General features: G+C 44.6%; 1 protein-coding gene across 1 annotated transcript in view; it reads left to right on the forward strand.

Annotated features, from left to right (window-relative positions):
• Positions 1–19,880, forward strand: part of EFEMP2 (EGF containing fibulin extracellular matrix protein 2) — a 46,893-nt gene that overhangs the window by 6,522 nt on the left and 20,491 nt on the right. Inside the window, exons 3-8 of the mRNA XM_056528531.1 lie at positions 9,446–9,494; positions 9,587–9,814; positions 10,839–10,961; positions 15,556–15,672; positions 17,677–17,796; positions 19,596–19,715. Of these exons, the coding sequence (XP_056384506.1) occupies positions 9,446–9,494; positions 9,587–9,814; positions 10,839–10,961; positions 15,556–15,672; positions 17,677–17,796; positions 19,596–19,715 (757 nt within the window). The remainder of the gene's footprint in view (positions 1–9,445; positions 9,495–9,586; positions 9,815–10,838; positions 10,962–15,555; positions 15,673–17,676; positions 17,797–19,595; positions 19,716–19,880) is intronic.

The following is a 19,880-nucleotide window of genomic DNA, read 5'->3' on the forward strand; positions in this document are numbered from 1 at the left end:
ATGAACAGGCAGTTCATGCCGAGGGAACACTTACCAGGAACCAGTAAGAAGCCATAATGAGCAGGGTCTGGGAGATGTCAGAATGGAATCTGCAGGGAATCAGTATAGGTAAGTATTAGCACTGTGTTGCCGTCACTGCCACTACAGATTTTTCATGTTTTTTTTTTCCATATACAAGTATTTGATCCTAACTAAAACAATTTATCAATGTATATTGTGCGTTTTTATGTCTATTACAAAGTGCGAAATCTCCATACATTTTGTGTTAGACGTATAAGAATTACACACTTACTTTAGACTCTGTTCTTGGCTGATGATTTGTTAAAACCCTCTCATCACCATACAGATGTAACCATAGTTACATAGTATGGCTGAAAAAAGGCACATGTCCGCCACGCCCTCTCCCATAGACTTTGCATTGAGGGGGCGTGGTTGTGACGTCACGAGGTGGGCGTGGTCGTGACGTCACGACCCCCGCAGCCTGCACCCAACGCTGGGGCATAGGAGTACCCCTTTAAGCCAGCCTTCTGACTACTTCTGGATAGACAGACAAGCTATGCTATATAGAAAAAGGGGAAAAGAAAGAAAAGGAACACAATAGCGCCCCTGGTGAAGTACGTTAGGCACAGGTAAGGAGATGATTGTAATAACACTCACCCTGTGGTGTTGCGCTCAGAGCACAACATCTGATGTCGCATGTATCATAGAGTGGGATCCTGCAGCTTGATTCCCCCGATCCCAGGCAGCGTCTGGTCCGGTAATGATGTAGGGAGCAGAAGAAACAAAAAACGGAACTTATTCCAAGCGCCAGACCCCTTGAGGTGGTCAGTCTAACAATGTAGACCAGTTTCGATAAAAGATAACATTTATTCAAAGCACAGATCAACGCGTTTCAGACCCGAAACGGGTCCTTCATCAGGACAGAATGCATTCTGTCCTGATGAAGGGCCGTTTCGGGTCTGAAACGCATTGATCTGTGCTTTGAATAAATGTTATCTTTTATCGAAAGATATCAGGGTTTATGTATTTTGTTCATGTATATTTTTATTTTATTAATTAGTATTATCTATCATGACCTATGCAGAAGATGAACATAGCAGAAAAGTGTTCCCGGTAAACTATGATTTACACATCTGATAGCATCGAAAACAGATTAAAGTTTACAGTCAGTTCTTACCCTCTGAATGACTTCTTGTTTGTACCGTGGTGTATTGTAGCTGGAGTTAATAATATTACTTGTAATGTTGTGTTGGGCTACATTTCCATAGTTGTGTCAACAGCGTATGTTTAATCGGGAAACATGTAGTCCTAGCAGAGTACCGGCTTCTGGACTAAGGCTCGTAGGAAAACTGATCCTTGATGTGAGATTATGTTAAGTTGAAACAGGTAACATAAAGCTATATAACCATGGAGGCACTGATGTGTCTTACAAGATGGCCGGATCCACAGTTGGTAAGACTTCCTTCCATTAAAAGCTTTCTGAACTTTTCATGTTGGTGACACCTTTATAGACATGCAAAGTTTGGTGAGACACTCCTCACCATACGACCAATTGCACGTATCACTTTGCCCCTTGTACAAGGAACGACATGATACCAGTATCAGCATTACAAATGTGGCTGTTATCTCCCTGTGTCATTTTATCCCCCCTTCATCATCCCTTGTGCCACTTCATCATGCCCCTGTGCTATTTCATTACATCCTTCATCATGCCCTGTGCCACTTCATCACCCCTTCATCACCTCGTGACAATTCATCACCTCCTTCATCATCCCGTGCCACTTCATCACCCCTTGACACTTCATCACCTCCTCCATCATCCCCTGTACCACTTCATCACCTCCTTCATCATCCCGTGCCACTTCATCACCCCTTGACACTTCATCACCTCCTTCATCATCCCCTGTGCCACTTCATCACCCCGTGACATCATCATCCCCTGTACCACTTCATCACCTCTTTCATCGTCCCCTGTGCCACTTCATCACCTCCTTCATCATCCCCTGTGCCACTTCATCACCCCGTGACACTTCATCATCTCCTTCATCATCCCCTGTACCACTTCATCACCTCCTTCATCATCCCCTGTACCACTTCATCACCCCGTGACACTTCATCATCTCCTTCATCATCCCCTGTGCCACTTCATCACCCCTTCATCATCCCCTGTGCCACTTCATCACCTCCTTCATCATCCCCTGTGCCACTTCATCACTCTGTGCCACTTCATCATCTCCTTCATCATCCTCTGTGCCACTTCATCACCCCTTCATCACCTCCTTCTTCATCCCCTGTGCCACTTCATCACCCCGTGACACTTCATCACCCCTTCATCATCCCCTGTACCACTTCATCACCTCCTTCATCATCCCCTGTGCCACTTCATCACCCCGTGACACTTCATCATCTCCTTCATCATCCCCTGTGCCACTTCATCACCTCCTTCATCATCCCCTGTACCACTTCATCACCCCGTGACACTTCATCATCTCCTTCATCATCCCCTGTGCCACTTCATCACCCCTTCATCATCCCCTGTGCCACTTCATCACCTCCTTCATCATCCCCTGTGCCACTTCATCACTCTGTGCCACTTCATCTCCTTCATCATCCTCTGTGCCACTTCATCACCCCTTCATCATCCCCTGTACCACTTCATCACCTCCTTCTTCATCCCCTGTGCCACTTCATCACCCCGTGACACTTCATCACCCCTTCATCATCCCCTGTACCACTTCATCACCTCCTTCATCATCCCCTGTACCACTTCATCACCTCGTGACACTTCATCTCCTTCATCATCCCCTGTGCCACTTCATCACCCCTTCATCACCCCATGACACTTCATCACCCCTTCATCATCCCCTGTACCACTTCATCACCTCTTTCATCGTCCCCTGTGCCACTTCATCACCTCCTTCATCATCCCCTGTGCCACTTCATCACCCCGTGACACTTCATCATCTCCTTCATCATCCCCTGTGCCACTTCTTAACCCCTTCATCATCCCCTGTACCACTTCATCACCTCCTTCATCATCCCCTGTGCCACTTTATCACCCTGTGACACTTCATCATCTCCTTCATCATCCCCTGTGCCACTTCATCACCCCGTGAAACTTCATCACATCCTTCATTATCCTCTGTGCCTCTTCATCACCTCCTTCATCACTACCTGTGCCATTTCATAATATCCTGTACCACTTCATCACCCCCTTGATCACCCCCTGTGCCATTTGATTCCCCTCCCCCTTGGTCACCCCCTGTGCCATTTGAATTCCCTCCCCCTTGATCCCCCCTGGCGGGTCTAACGAGTGATGTCCTCCCACTCCTCTCCTCAGCACAACATCAAGCGCTCCTGACTGATTTAAAGTGGCCGCGGCACTAGCTGCCAGTTCAAGATCAGGCAGCATGGGCCATGGTCACTAAAGAACAATGACCAGAGGCTGCTGCTGAACCTACAAATTCCATCTAGATGTTGCCCTCTGTGGTGCTTTCTAAGGCAATGCTGGGCACTAAGATGCTTTGCCACTGTAGACTTATTGGTGTCCTGTGAAATTGGCACAAGTAAGTTTGTGCACCTGAGAAGTGACGCTGAGCAATACTGCGGACAGGGACTGATGTGAGTGATGACAGCGCCTGTGAAGAGCGCCATGGAACATTCTGGAGCTATTTAAACAACAGGAAATGTTAAAGGCGTCTTCCCACTACAAACACTAATCCTATATCTGGAAATGTGATAGATGTCCGATCATTGGAGACCTGCCAGGATATTTTGTAGCATAAATGTGTCAGTATTACATATTTTCAGAGGTTCCCACCTGGGTGTACCCTGGATGTTTTGGAATACCTTACAAATATTTTACAGCAAAACCCTTTGTACTACAGAGCCGCCCCTATTATATTTCCAATCCCAGGCCTCAGACCTTCCTGTTATTCCTTCTGTAAGACAAGTTCAGGTGGCCATGAGATAAGAGTTGTGGGAATAGAACAGCACCTAAAAATATTGATATCTTTTTCAGTAAAAAATGATTACCAACAATTGAAGAGATGGGATTTAGGTTACACCACTCCTTTGCCGTCTTTGTTCTCGCTCCATATTTGCAGAGTAGTTTTTTTTACCTGACAGCTGCCGCCTGGAAATAAATAGGAATCTCAAGAAGCGCAGTTTGCATTCTTCGTTCCATGAGTATATGTGGGCTGTTACGTAGACATTCCTAACTCTGCGACAATAGTGGTCTCCCCCCCCTAATAGTGGTCCCCCCTTGTATATTAATCCCAGTAGTTTCAGAAAGTACAGAGTTAGGCTGCATTCACACCACGTTTTTGCAATACAGTTCCCGTATCAGGTTTTTGATTAAAAAAACTGATTCCTCAAAACCGGACTAAACTCTATCAAAACGTGTGTACAAATTTCAACCCGTATATGGTTAAAAACCATACACGGTTAAAAAAAAAAAAAATGATGCCCGGTCGCATCCGTTTTTTAAGAAAAAAAGTATACGTTTTTAACTTTTCACTCCATTCTGAATAAAGTTTCACTTGTTTGATTGAAATTTCAAGAAAAAAAAAAGTATGGTTAAAACCGGATGGAACTGTACGCACATACGGTTCTGTACAGTTCCCATTGACTCCCGTGTAAAAAAAAACAAAAAAAAAAAAACGTATACGGTTTTTCACCCGGACCAAAAATTGTGGTAGGCTACGGTTTTGGGTACGGGAAAAAAAAACCTGACAAAACCGTAAAGGATGCAAAACGGACATAACTTAATGCATGTTTTGGTATACGGTTTTCAAAGGAGAGTCAATGCATACGGTTTTCAATACGGTTTTCACATTGAAAACGTATACGGGAACTGTATTGCAAAAACGTGGTGTGAATGCAGCCTTAGGTCAATATAATAAACAAGAAGGTGCAGGAAGATGTGTACTCATGGCTGGTCAAAGGCATTTATCCATCACCTCTAAAAGGACTGCCTATGGCTGCAACTACTTGGCTATAGAGTCACATTTGCACAAGAACATTTAAAGGGGTCGAAAAACAGACCTAATTTCTTTCAAAGACCACTCCACTTCGTGGTAATACAACTTGGCTCCATTCACTGCAATGGAACTGAGCTGCAGATCCGCACCCAACCTGGAGACGGACAGGGAGTGGTCTTTAAAAGAAATTATCTCATTTTTTCGATTCCTGGATAACCCCTTTAATGATTTGGTTGGCGATGCACCTTAAAGGAACCTTAGATGTACAGAAACACTTCTTAAAGATGACTACCTAAGATTTCAATAAAAAAGTATACAGTGGTCCTTCAAGTTACAATATTAATTGGTTCCAGGACGACCGTTGTATGTTGAAACCATTGTATGTTGAGACCATAACTCTATGGAAACCTGGTAATTGGTTCTGAAGCCACCAAAATGTCACCCAAAAATAGGAAAAAGTGAGGAATAAAGAAAAATAAGTAGATAAGTAATATAGATAAAACAAATCCTTACAGAAAGATCTGCTGGGAGATGTAAATCACTGTGTATTTCAGTGTTTTCCAACCAGGCTTCCTCCAGCTGTTGCAAAACTACAACACCCAGCATACCCGGACAGCCAAAGGCTGTCCGGGCATGCTGGGAGTTGTAGTTTTGCAACAGCTGGAGGCAACCTACTTGGGAAACACTGGTCTATATAGAGGACAGGAGCTTCTTCAGGGTCCTGTACAGAACACGCAATGTCCTAAAAAAGTAAAATGGAGCCGCCCTTACTTGGTGTCCAAAGGAGCAGCTAACCCTGGCACAGGTAAAGAGTAGTACAGAACATGTAATACCTCCCTGTACTGTAGGGGGCGCTACCAGACAGCAGTCAGTGCATACGCTTCAGTAATACAGGGGTTTTACCAGTGAAATGTCCATTCTGATTGGTCGGTTCTTCCAGCCATTGACACGTTTCACAGATCTGGACTGTCTGTACATTGTATGTTGAGTCTGGTTTCAAGTTACAATGGTCCAGAAAAGACCATTGTATGTTGAAAGTATTGTATCTTGAGGCCATTGTAAGTTGAGGGATCACTGTATACAGGAGCTGAAAATCACAGGAAATTTTGGATTTAATCAAGAATATCCTTCTAGTACAAGTGGGCCTACCAAAGTGCATGTGAAGCAGTAACATTTACCCAGATGGGATCTATGCTTTAGGGCACATTCCCACCTGGCGGATACGCAGCGTATTTCACACAGTGCAAAAAATTTACAGCAGCAGCGGGAAATCCGCTGCGTATTCCACGCTTACTATACACACAGGGCTTTCCGGCAGCAGCCCTGTGTGCGCAGTGAATTTTGGAGGCGGAGCCGCGCTTCACAGTCATGCCGGCACACGGCCCCGCCTCCAAAACTCACTACACGCATAGGGCTGCTGCCGGAAAACCCTGTGTGTATAGTGAGCGAAGAATACGCAGCGTATTTTCGATGCTGCCGTAAATTTTGCGCAGCGTGTAATACGCTGCATATACGCCCGGTGGGAACGCACCCTTAAAGTCCAGGAATGGTCTCCCACTTGTTCTGCAAAGATCAGTGCAGAGAGACACAGCACATGCTGGGCGGTACCAATGGGTGACACCCAGTGAGCTTTTCTGATGAACAGGACTCAGACGGTAGCCACGGCAACTTTACTTTCCAGCTTGAGCTTTGTGTCTTCGCAAAATGAGCTGGACTTACACCTTAAAGGGGTACTCCACCCCTAGACGTCTTATCCCTTATCCAAAGGAAAGGGGATAAGATGTCTGATCGCGGGGGACCCACCGTGATCTCCTGCCCGGCACGCCTGTCCCTGGCGGTGGTGATGTCATACCCCGCCCCCTCCCATAGACATGAATGACAGCTGTGATTGCCAGTCATCCGTCATGGAGCGGAGTACGCTCCATGCAGCGGATTACATGGGTGCCCCCCCTGCTATCAGACATCTTATCCCCTATCCTTTGGATAGGGGATAAGATGTCTAGGGGTGGAGTATCCCTTTAAGGCTATAGACACATTTGAAAAGTATTATTATTATTATTTTATTTATTTTTTTACTCTTTTGGTTTCTCTCTATAGCCTCTACAGTTTGCTGAGGGTGCTCTGCTTTCATTTGTACACAGCCCATGTGATTTTCCCCTACAAACTGCATTTTGTGTGCTTTGAGTTTGTGTTTTCCTTATACCTATCTACAGCCAGTGTGTAAGCCGCCCTCCAAGTATTCTTTCCCTTTAAACTTTGGGGGAGATTTATCAAAACCTGTGCAGAGGAAAAGTTGCTGAGTTGCCCATAGCAACCAATCAGATCGCTTCTTTCATTTTGCACAGGCCTTGTTAGAAATGAAAGAGGCCATCTGATTGGTTGCTATGGGCAACTGGGCAACTTTTCCTCTGGACAATTTTTGATAAATCTCCCCCTTTGTGTTTTTTTTTTTGTTCTACTAGCTAAGTGCTTTTTCCAAACTGGTCTTAGTAGACCAGTGTTTCCCAACCAGGGTGCCTCCAGCTGTTGCAAAACTACAACTCCCAGCACGCCCAGACAGCCAAAGGCTGTCCGGGCATGCTGGGAGTTGTAGTTTTGCAACAGCTGGAGGCACCCTGGTTGGGAAACACTGTAGTAGACACTCATGGTTGCAATTTTACACCACAAAGCATGCAAATAAACCGCAACGGTAGACCGGCCCAGTGTTGCTCTAAAAACCTGCTAAAGGCTGCATTCACATTTCGTTTTTACACTACAGGTGCCGGATCCGACTGGGAGAGGGGCAAACCGGGCTCTCCCGTACCCCAGCCGGACCAGCGCTGAACTCCATTCACTTTAATGAGCCGACCGGAGTCAAACGGTGACTCCGGTTGGCTCATTTTTGACCCGTATCCACTTTTGTGACCGGACCTAAAACTGTAGTATACTATGGTTTTAGGTCCGGTCACAAACCCGCATACGGGTCAAAAATGAGCCGACAGGAGTCACCGTTTGACTCCGGTCGGCTCATTAAAGTGAATGGAGTTCAGCGCTGGTCCGGCTGTAGTACGGGATAGCCTGGTTTGCCCCTCCCCCAGCCGGATTTGGCACCCGTAGTGTAAAAACGAGATGTGATTGCAGCCTTAGGCTAAGTTTCCACTTGTTATTTTTTCTGGCAGTTTTTGGATATCTGCCACTGCAGTTTTGAGCCAACGCCAGAAGTGTATTCAAAAGGAATAGGACATATAAAGGAAGGACTTACACTTCTCCTCCCTTATGGATCCACTTCTGACTTTGGCTCAAAAACTGCAGTGGCAGATATCCAAAAACTGCCAGAGAAAAAAACAACTTTAGGGAACGTTCACACAAGCGGACCCACAGTGTATTTTACGCTGCTAATCTGCCGCTGAAGGACCCCTGCATGATGGCTTTACATGTGCCTGCTTGGAGCGGCAATAAGCTGCTACGAGCAGACACACTGCCATGTGCAAGTTGCCACGCAAGCGCGGTGTACTTTCACACATCGCGGACGCTCCCCCTGCTCCATGAGCTAGGCCCAGAGCTGCCCCGATGTGCGAGTATACTGCGCATGCGCACATAGCTGTGTGTCTGCTCATAGCGGTGTATTGGCGCTCCGAGCAGGCACATGTAAAGGCAGCATACAGGGTTCCTTCAGCGGCGGATCCGCAGCGTAAAATACGCTGCGGGTCCGCTCATGTGAATGTACCCTTAGGGTACGTTCACACATACAGGATCCTGCGCAGAATTGATGGGCAGGATTTGCAACTGCCGATTAGAAGCGGAGCTCAGTCATTTCGTTTACATTAAAATCTGCAGCAGAAAATTCTGCACATCAAATCTGCGTACGTGTGAACGTACCCTTAAAGGAGAACTCCAGAATATAAAAATTGTCCCCCACACTGCCGGCGGAAAAAAAAATAAAGATGTAGATACCTTCCTCCGCTCCCCTGGAGCCTCTGGTAACCGTCTCCGGTCTCCGCCGTGATCCACTTCCTGGTTGCCGGTGGTCGGCGAGTCATACTGCACTCAGCCAATCACCAGCCGCAGCGAAGTCCCGACTCGATAGGCTGAGCGCAGTATGACTCGCCGACCACCGGCAACCAGGAAGAGGATCATGGCGGAGACCGGAGACGGTTACCAGAGGCTCCAGGGGAGCGGAGGAAGGTATCTATATCTTTATTTTTTTTACTGCCGGCAGTATGGGGGACAATTTTTATATTCTGGAGTTCTCCTTTAAAGCGTGAGAAATAGTGCTGTGAAGTCATTTTGCTACTTTTGGCAGACTTGCACATTATTTATGGCACATTGTGAGACTATATGAAAAATGATGCGTACTTTCGCCAAAAGTCCCACAACGAAAATGATATAAAAAACAACTTCAGCGATAAGTCTCCCCCATAGGGTTTACTTTTAGATTTTGTAACGCACATAGTTACTTTACTCTTTTCTTCCATACCCTTTAGGAATGTACAGATGGATACGAGTGGGACGCAGAAAGGCAGCATTGTAAAGGTACTGTATAGTGATCGCTATATTGAGTCATATGCCATCGTATGGATCGCCCCCACCTGCCATTCTGACGTCCCGCTTTGCATATTTTACAGACATTAATGAGTGTTTGACCATTCCTGATGCCTGCAAGGGTGAAATGAAATGTATCAACCATTATGGAGGCTACTTGTGCCTCCCCCGATCTGCCTCTGTGATCAGCGACACCAATACTGACCCCGGGACCGCTGGAGCACCGAACGCAGGGCCTGGAGTTGAGCAACAAAACAACCCATGTCCAAATGGTTACCAGCCAGACACTCAAGGATTGGGCACCTGTGTAGGTGAGTGATGGGCAACTGCTACTAGGTAATACAGCAGGTGACAGGGGGTTGAGCTATCTTGTTAAAAAAATATATATATATATTAAATCTTGTTAAAAAAAATAAAAATTAAAATCATTAAAAAAAATCGTTTAAAAAAAATAAAAAAATATTTAAATCAACTGGTGCCAGAAAGTTAAGCAGATCTGTAAATGACTTCTATTAAAAAATCTTAATCCTTCTAGTACTTATAGGCTTCTGTATGCTCCACAGGAAGTTCTTTTCTTTTTGAATTTCCTTTCTGTCTGACCACAGTGCTCTCTGCTGACACCTCTGTCCATTTTAGGAACTGTCCAGAGTAGGAGAAAATCCCCATAGCAAACCTATCCTGCTCTGGACAGTTCCTGAAATGAACAGAGGTGTCAGCAGAGAGCACTGTGGTCAGACAGAAAAGAAATTAAAAAAGAAAAGAACTTCCTGTGGAGCATACAGAAGCCTATAAGCGCAGCTGTTGCCAGAACTGGTGCCAGAAAGGTAAACAGATTTGTAAATGACTTCTATTAAAAAATCTTAAACCTTTTAGTACTTTTTAGCAGCTGTATGCTACAGAGGAAATTCTTTTCTTTTCGAATTTCTTTTTTGTCTTGACCACAGTGCTCTCTGCTGACACCTCTTTCAGTGTCCGGAACTGTCCAGAGCAGGATAGGTTTGCAATGGGGATTTTCTCCTACTCTGTACAGTTCCTGATACGGGCATCAGGTGTCAGCAGAGAGCACTGTGGACAAGACAAAAAAGAAATTCAAAAAATAAAGATTTTCCTCTGTAGCAAACAGCTGCTAAAAAGTACTGAAAGGATTAAGATTTTTTAATAGAAGTAATTTACAAATCTGTTTAACTTTCTGGCACCAGTTCATTTAAATAAAAAAAAAATGTTTTCCACCAGAGTACCCCTTAAAGAATGGAGGGCTCCACCTCTGGCTTTGGCTAAAAATACTGCCCAAAATAAAAAAATAAATAAAAACTTTCTGTTTTTTTCCCCCCCCAGATATAAATGAGTGCGAATATGAAACGGACGACTGTCTTCCCAGCCAAGAGTGCGTAAACATACCGGGCGGATTCCATTGTAAGTGCCCAGATGGCTACAGGAAGATTGGAAATGAATGTGTAGGTGAGTATAAGGCGGCATCGTAGCCCTCTAGATATTACCATGAAGCTAAATGCGCTTTTTCTAGTTATTTACTACGGTCATTTGAAGAACCATTTTATTCAAGTATGGTTCATATTGTAGTGATATGCTTCATAGAGCCTAGGTGTCCAACCTGCGGCCCTCCAGCTGTTGCAAAACTACAACTCCCAGCATGCCCGGACAGCCGATGGCTGTCCGGGCATGCTGGGAGTTGTAGTTTTGCAACAGCTGGAGGGCCGCAGGTTGGACACTTAGGTCATAGAGCATTTAGAAATATCAGAATATTCTATGGATATTCTCTAGCAGAGAATACTGCACTATTTTGTTTGGTAATTTGGCCGGGAGCCTCTAATGCAGGTTTCAATCCAGCCTAAACATTAAAGGGGTTATCCAGGAAAAAACTTTTATTTTTATATATATATATATATATATATATATATATATATATATCAACTGGCTCCAGAAAGCTAAACAGATTTGTAAATTATTTCTATTAAAAAAATCTTTCAGTACTTATGAGCTTCTGAAGTTAAGGTTGTTCTTTTCTGTCTAAGTGCTCTCTGATGACACGTGTCTCGGGAAACGCCCAGTTTAGAAGTAAATCCCCATAGCAAAGCTCTTCTAAACTGGCCGGTTCCCAAGACACGTGCCATCAGAGAGCACTTAGACAGAAAAGAACAACCTTAACTTCAGAAGCTCATAAGTACTGAAAGGATTAAGATTTTTTAATAGAAGTAATTTACAAATCTGTTTAACTTTCTGGAGCCAGTTGATATATAAAAAAAAAATTTTTTTTTCCTGGATAACCCCTTTAACCCCTTAAGGACTGAGCCCTTTTTCACCTTAAGGACTCGGCCATTTTTTGCAAATCTGACCACTGTCACTTTAAACATTAATAACTCTGGAATGCTTTTAGTTATCATTCTGATTCCGAGATTGTTTTTTCGTGACATATTCTACTTTAACTTAGTGGTAAAATTTTTTGGTAACTTGCATCCTTTCTTGGTGAAAAATCCCAAAATTTTATGAAAAATTAGAAAATTTAGCATTTTTCTAACTTTGAAGCTCTCTGCTTGTAAGGAAAATGGATATTCAAAATAATTTTTTTTTTTATTCACATATACAATATGTCTACTTTATATTTGCATCATAAAATTGATGAGTTTTTACTTTTGGAAGACACCAGAGGGCTTCAAAGTTCAGCAGCAATTTTCCAATTTTTCACAAAATTTTGAAACTCGCTTTTTTTCAGGGACCAGTTCAGGTTTGAAGTGGATTTGAAGTGTCTTCATATTAGAAATACCCCATAAAAGACCCCATTATAAAAACTACACCCCCTAAAGTATTCAAAATGACATTCAGTCAGCGTTTTAACCCTTTACGGGTTTCACAGGAATAGCAGCAAAGTGAAGGAGAAAATTCACAATCTTCATTTTTTACACTCGCATGTTTTTGTAGACCCAATTTTTGAATTTTTGCAAGGGGTAAAAAGGAGAAAATTTTTACTTGTATTTGAAACCCAATTTCTCTCGAGTAAGCACATACCTCATATGTCTATGTTAATTGTTCGGCGGGCGCAGTAGAGGGCTCAGAAGGGAAGGAGCGACAAATGGTTTTTGGGGGGCATGTCACATTTAGGAAGCCCCTATGGTGCCAGAACAGCAAAAAAAAACACATGGCATACCATTTTGGAAACTAGACCCCTCAGGGAACGTAACAAGGGGTAAAGTGAACCTTAATACCCCACAGGTGATTCACGACTTTTGCATATGTAAAAAAAAAAAAAATGTTTTTATCTAAAATGCTTGGTTTCCCTAAAGTTTTATATTTTTAAAAAGGGTAATAGCAGAAAATACCCCCCCAAAATTTGAAGCCCAATTTCTCCCGATTCAGAAAACACCCCATATGGGGGTGAAAAGTGCTCTGCTGGCGCACTACAGGTCTCAGAAGAGAAGGAGTCACATTTGGCTTTTTTGAAGGAAATTTTGCTCTGGGGGCATGCCGCATTTAGGAAGCCCCTATGGTGCCAGGACAGCAAAAAAAAAAACACATGGCATACCATTTTGGAAACTAGACCCCTCGGGGAACGTAACAAGGGGTAAAGTGAACCTTAATACCCTACAGGTGTTTCACGACTTTTGCATATGTAAAAAAAAATAAAAAAATTTACCTAAAATGCTTCTTTTCCCAAAAACTTTACATTTTTAAAAAAGGTAAAAGCAGAAAATACCCCCCAAAATTTGAAGCCCAATTTCTCCCGAGTACGGCGATACCCCATATGTGACCCTTAACTGTTGCCTTGAAATACGACAGGGCTCCAAAGTGAGAGCGCCATGCGCATTTGAGGCCTAAATTAGGGATTGCATAGGGGTGGACATAGGTGTATTCTATGCCAGTGATTCCCAAACAGGGTGCCTCCAGCTGTTGCAAAACTCCCAGCATGCCTGGACAGTCAACGGCTGTCCGACAATACTGGGAGTTGTTGTTTTGCAACAGCTGGAGGCACCGTTTTGGAAACCGTGGCGTACCAGACGTTTTTCATTTTTATTGGGGAGGGGAGGGGAGGGGGGCTGTATAGGGGTATGTGTATATGTAGTGTTTTTTTACTTTTTATTTTATTTTTTGTGGTAGTGTAGTGTAGTGTTTTTAGGGTACAGTCGCACGGGCGGGGGTTCACAGTAGTTTCTCGCTGGCAGTTTCAGCTGTTGCAGAAAATTTGCTGCAGCTCAAACTTGCAGCCCGGTACTTACTGTAATCCTCCGCCCATGTGAGTGTACCCTGTACGTTCACATTGGGGGGGACATCCAGCTGTTGCAAAACTACAACTCCCAGCATGCGCTGACAGACTGTACATGCTGAGAGTTTTAGTTTTGCAACAGCTGTAGGCACACTGGTTATGTATCACGGAATTTGTGACCTTACTCAGTGTTTCAAAACCAGTGTGCCTCCAGCTGTTGCAAAACTACAACTCCCAGCATGTACGGTGCATGGTGTAAGGTGACTGCTGGGAGTTGTAGTTTGCAACAGCTGGAGGCACACCGGTCGTGAAACACTGAGTTAGGTGAAAAAAAAAAACTCTAAGTTTCACAACCAGTGTGCCTTCAGCTGTTGCAAAACTACAACTCTCAGCAGTCACCGACAGCCAACGGGGATGCTGGGAGTTGTAGTTATGCAACCAGCAGATGCACCACTACAACTCCCAGCATGCACTTTAGCTGTTTGTGCAAGCTGGGAGTTGTAGTTATACAACAGCTGAAGGTACACTTTTCCATAGAAAAAATGTGCCTCCAGCTGTTGCAAAACCATAAGTCCCAGCATGCCCATAAGGGAATGCTGGGAGTTGTGGTGGTCTGCCTCCTGCTGTTGCATAACTACAGCTCCCAGCATGCCCTTTTTGCATGCTGGGAGCTGTTGCTAAGCAACAGCAGGAGGCTGTAACTCACCTCCTGCTGCTGCTTCATCACAGGACTGTCCCTCGCCGCCGCCGTCGCTCCTGGGGCCCCGATCCCAACATTGACGCCGGGGATCGGGGTCCCCAGCACCCGGGGTCGTCTTCCCGCACCCGCTCACGGCCTCCGGAAGAGGGGCGGAGCGGGTGCGGGAGTGACACCCGCAGCAGGCGCCCTGATTGGTCGGCCGGTAATCCGGCCGACGAATCAGGGCGATCGTGAGGTGGCACCAGTGCCACCTCACCCCTGCAGGCTCTGGCTGTTCGGGGCCGTCAGAGACGGCCCCGAACAGCCAGTAATTCCGGGTCACCGGGTCACTGGAGACCCGATTGACCCGGAATCGCCGCAGATCGCTGGATTCAATTGTCCAGCGATCTGCGGCGATCGCCGACATGGGGGGGGCATAATGACCCCCCTGGGCGATATGCCGGGATGCCTGCTGAACGATTTCAGCAGGCATCCGGCTCCGGTCCCCAACCGGCTAGCGGTGGGGGCCGGAATTCCCACGGGCGTATGGATACGCCCTGCGTCCTTAAGGACTCGGGATGCAGGGCGTATCCATACGCCCTGCGTCCTTAAGAGGTTAAAGGGGTACTCCGTTGGAAAACATATTTTTTTCAAATCAACTGGTGCAAGAAAGCTAAACAGATTTGTAAATCACTTCCATTTAAAAATCTTAATCCTTCAAGTACTTATCGGCAGCTGTATACTACAGATATACTACAGAGAAATTTGTGAAGTTCTTTTCTGTCTGTCCACAGTGCTCTCTGCTGACACCTCTGTCTGTGTCAGGAACTGTCCAGAGCAGGAGAGGTTTTCTATGGAGATATGATTCTAATCTGGACAGTTCCTGACACGGACAGAGGTGTCAGTAGAGAGCACTGTGGTCAGACAGAAAAGAAATTCACAAATGTCTCTGTTTTATACAGCAGCTAATAGGTACTGGAAGGATTAAGATTTTTTTTATAGAAGTCATTTACAAATCTGTTTAACTTTCAGGCACCAGTTGATTTGAAAACATTTGTTTCCACCGGAGTTCCCCTTTAACCCTTCAGTTTCTTTATGAATATTACACAGCTCTTCTATTTGTATAATGATAAATCCTCATTTTTCCTGTATCATTCCAGATATTGACGAATGCCGGTACAGATACTGTCAGCATCGCTGCGTTAACTCTCCGGGATCTTTCACCTGTCAGTGTGAACCGGGATTCCAGTTGGCCTCCAACAACCGATCGTGCGTAGGTAAGGACGGCAGAACAAGATTTATGGATCTTTTTAGGTTAAAAAATAAAATAAAAAATAGGTTCACTTTAATTGGTGACCTGGAGTTTTAGGTGGGGCCAGCAAATGGTCCCCTGTACCCCCTTTTTGGAACTGGTTGTAGGGCTGAGTGTTTTACTTATTATAATGAACCTGGTGATCACGTGATCGTCGTACTGTAGGTCCATCCCCCATTGTAGGGGGGGGGGGGGGGGAAGTAGTATTACATGGTGACTACTGCAGAGAGCTGCAAATTAGCATGTGGTGCCTTATAGGTCATGCAATGTTCCACTGGGACCACTGTGGATGGTGATTGGCTGAGTGGACAGTCACTGCCGAGAACAGAATCTCTCAAAAAATGGGGGCCAGAGTGCTCACCCAGGAGAGATGGGTCCCATTCTGTAAATTGAGGGTTGTCCCAGTGGTCGGACACTTATCTTCTATACTGTTAATAGGGGATACGTTTTATTAGCTGGATAGCCTCTTTAAAGAGCCTTGAAACACGACAGGGATTATTAGCCAAGTCAGAGTCTTCTGCACAATCTCTTCCTCCTTTTGTGGGCACCTTTGGCTCGATTAAGAATCCAAATTTAAGGTTCCTTAATTCAGGACTGTCAGCAGAAAGACAGGGTAAATAATCACAAGGTTGGATGGGGCTGATCTTTATGCTTCTGGGTATACCAGATATTTTCATTTCAATAGTCCTCTTCAGTATTAAGATATAGGCCTTTATATTAGTATCCAAATGCCAGAAGTGCCCTGGGGGAGCTCCCCAGAATGGCAAGAGCCGAGGGTTAGCCAATTCATGTTCTCCTTATCACTGCAACTGATGACCACGAAAAAAAAAGGACCTGGGTTGGACTTACCTGGACTCTTGCCATACTGGGGAACACCCCTGGGCTTTTTGTGTATTATCAATAAGGGTCTATTCACATGGCAGAATTTCTATGTGGAATCCCATAGAAGTCTATAGGCTTTAATTTGAGACGGATTTCCGTTGATAATACGCAAAAAGCCCAGGGGTGTTCCCCAGTATGGCAAGAGTCCAGGTCAGTCCAACCCAGGTCCTTTATTTTTAGTGGTCATCAGACAAATAGGTTATATCTTGGCACTGGAGAGGACTATGGAGATGACTAGCCCCATCTAGCCATGTTCTTAGTCTTGTTTTAAAGAACCAAACTTTGTCTACCTCCAATATGTGCCACCAGAGAGCAAGCTTTCTTCCTTGTGGAGGAGTTCTACTTTGCGTATGGTGACTATTCTAAGGAACGGCCATGATAGATAGGTCTTATAGGGGGGCTACTCTTTGCAGCTGCTCTTCACTTTTATCCTGACCGGGGGGGGGGGGGGGACACTCTTATAGATGTTCATATGTCTTAATAGGGCTTATGGATGGGGGTTCTAAACTAATGATAACATAACTAGTAGCAATAATAACTAAGAGATGAATTGAAGATCAGCTTTACCCTGGACAATGAAAAAGGAATGTCAGGATTTGGATTTTCAGCAGCTGAGAAAGATTTTGCTGTGTGCCAGGAAAAGTCCTCCTAATAGGCCCCAGGGGGATCTGTAAGGGGAAGGTTGTGAAATCCAGATAATGGTAAGAATTATAAAATGATAAATCCTTGCGGTATATTATTAACTGGAAATCCAGAATGTTTAACTATGTAATTGTACCGGACAGTATCAAGAGAACAGCGTAATGATAGGGTTACATACAGCGCATCCGCAGTGTATCTGAGGCAGCGAATGTGCTACCAGCAGTCACAGAGCGTCTGCAGAGCGAGCTAAGTGTGTCCGCGCATGCCTGCCGGTGGGAAATCCGCCACTACGGGCGAACACACATAGCTACAGGAAGCTCTGTGACTGCCGGCAGCGCATCCGCAGCATTAAATACGCTGCGGATGCGCTGTCTGTGACCCTACCCTTTGTTACCTCCTTCACTGGAATATATAAGATGCTTTACAGATCCCTTATCACCTACAGATGTCAATGAGTGCTCTATGGGTGCACCATGCCAACAGCGCTGCTATAACACCTATGGTACCTTCCTCTGTCGCTGTAACCAGGGCTACGAGTTGGACAACGACAGGTATACCTGCAATGGTACGTGATGTGTATATATATATATATTTTTTTTTCTCCTAGAAATAAACCTCATTTATGTTTCTTTCTTCTCACAATGTAAATTCTGAGTTTCATGGATGTTCATGAATATTGATCAGGGTTCCTCATATGTTTAGCCCTCTTAAAGGGATACTACGGTGGAAAACTTTTTTTTTTTAATCAACTGGTGCCAGAAAGTTAAACAGATTTGTAAATTACTTCTATAAAAAAATCTTAATCCTTCCAGTACTTATTAGCTACCGAATACTACAGAAGAAATTATTTTCTTTTTGGAACACAGAGCTCTCTGCTGACATCATGACCACAGTGCTCTCTGCTGACACCTCTGTCCATTTTAAGAACTGTCCAGAGTAGGAGAAAATCCCCATAGAAAACATATGCTGCTCTGGATAAATTCCTAAAATGGACAGAGGTGTCAGCAGAGAGCACTGTGCTCATGATGTCAGCAGAGAGCTCTGTGTTCCAAAAAGAAAAGAATTTCCTCTGTAGTATTCAGCAGCTAATAAGTACTGGAAAGATTAACATTTTTTAATAGAAGTAATTTACAAATGTGTTTAACTTTCTGGCACCAATTGATTAAAAAAAAAAAAAAAGTTTTCCACCGGAGTACCCCTTTAAAGGGAAATTGTCCCCACTTTCTTGCTGCCGGAACCATGAGTCATTGGGGCAGTCCCTGACCACATCTCTCTGCCCCGCCAGCCTTGATAGACTGATCTCTCACTGTTCAGGTATAGGGCGAGATCAATCAATCAAGGCCAGGGGAAGCTGCCGGGGATCTCCACAATGACTTGTGGTTCAGGCAGCATGAAATGATGGCAGGTTTACTTTAAAATAAATCATACAGCGGCTCGGTTCCAGTAAAGTAAATGGGATTAAAGCTACATGTAGTACCAGACACAACATTCCACATCCAGAGGTGTAGCTTCTGGGCCCATGTGCCATTTAAAATATTGGTCTCTTATGGGGTAGATGTTCCTTGGGGCCCCCTTAGGCACCAGGGCCCCGATGCGACTGCTACATCTGCATCCCCTATAGTTATGCCCCTGTCCCCATTCTTTTCCCCCCTAACAGATATTTAGAAGGCCCCTATGCACGTTAGACCAGCGTTTCCTAATAAGTGTTCCTCCAGCTGTTGCAAAACTACGACTCCCAGTATGCCCAGACAGCCGAAGGCTGTCTGGGCATGCTGGGAGTTGTAGTTTTGCAACAGCTGGAGAAACACTGCACTATACAGTAGGCCGCTCCATTAAAAATTGGTGGGATCTGACAGGTTCTTGCTAGTTTTCCTGACATGTAAAAAAAAAAATGTCAACATGTCAAAGGTTTTGAACGTTGGGGTCTCAGAGCTGAGACCCCCACCGATCATTAGTAGGTGCTCAAGCTCGCAGTAATCTACGTCCTTCTTCAATGAAACAGCCCCATGGACCTAGATCGCTGCAATAAAATTGCTATTGCGTGCTTCTCTCCACTCTAATGATTGGTGGGGGTCTCGGCACTAAGACCCTAACCAATCTAAATTTTTTCATATGTCTCTGTGACTTGTCAAAAGTTATTATATATATATATTTTTTTTAAATAAACGACTGGGACTTAGTCTTTGTCCCCGACTTCTTCCTACAATCCATATCCAAACTTGAGTTTTTGGAGCTAGTCCCGCTGATTTTCTGCCCACAATGATACTTACAAACTGAAGACTTATTCTAATTGTTTTAAATATGTTTGTAAAAACCGTCTCCTCTTTCCCGTTACTCATGAATTATTCCTGAATTATTCTCTAGACATCGATGAGTGCAGTTACTCCAGCTATTTGTGCCAGTATCAATGTGTGAATGAACCCGGGCGCTTCTCCTGCATCTGTCCAGATGGATACCAGTTGTTGGGCACCCGTCAGTGTCAAGGTAAGGCCGGTCATCGTGGCATATACTTATGTATATATATACATGTTTATATGTAAATATACATGTTTTACTATTCAAATTCCTAATATTTCACTCAGGGCTCAAGTCCTGCAGGAACTCATGGGAACGGAGTTCCTGCACTTTTTTTCACAGCAGGAACGCAGT

This window comes from Hyla sarda, chromosome 6, assembly GCF_029499605.1.
Source record: "Hyla sarda isolate aHylSar1 chromosome 6, aHylSar1.hap1, whole genome shotgun sequence".
Classification (NCBI taxonomy): Eukaryota; Metazoa; Chordata; class Amphibia; order Anura; family Hylidae; genus Hyla; species Hyla sarda.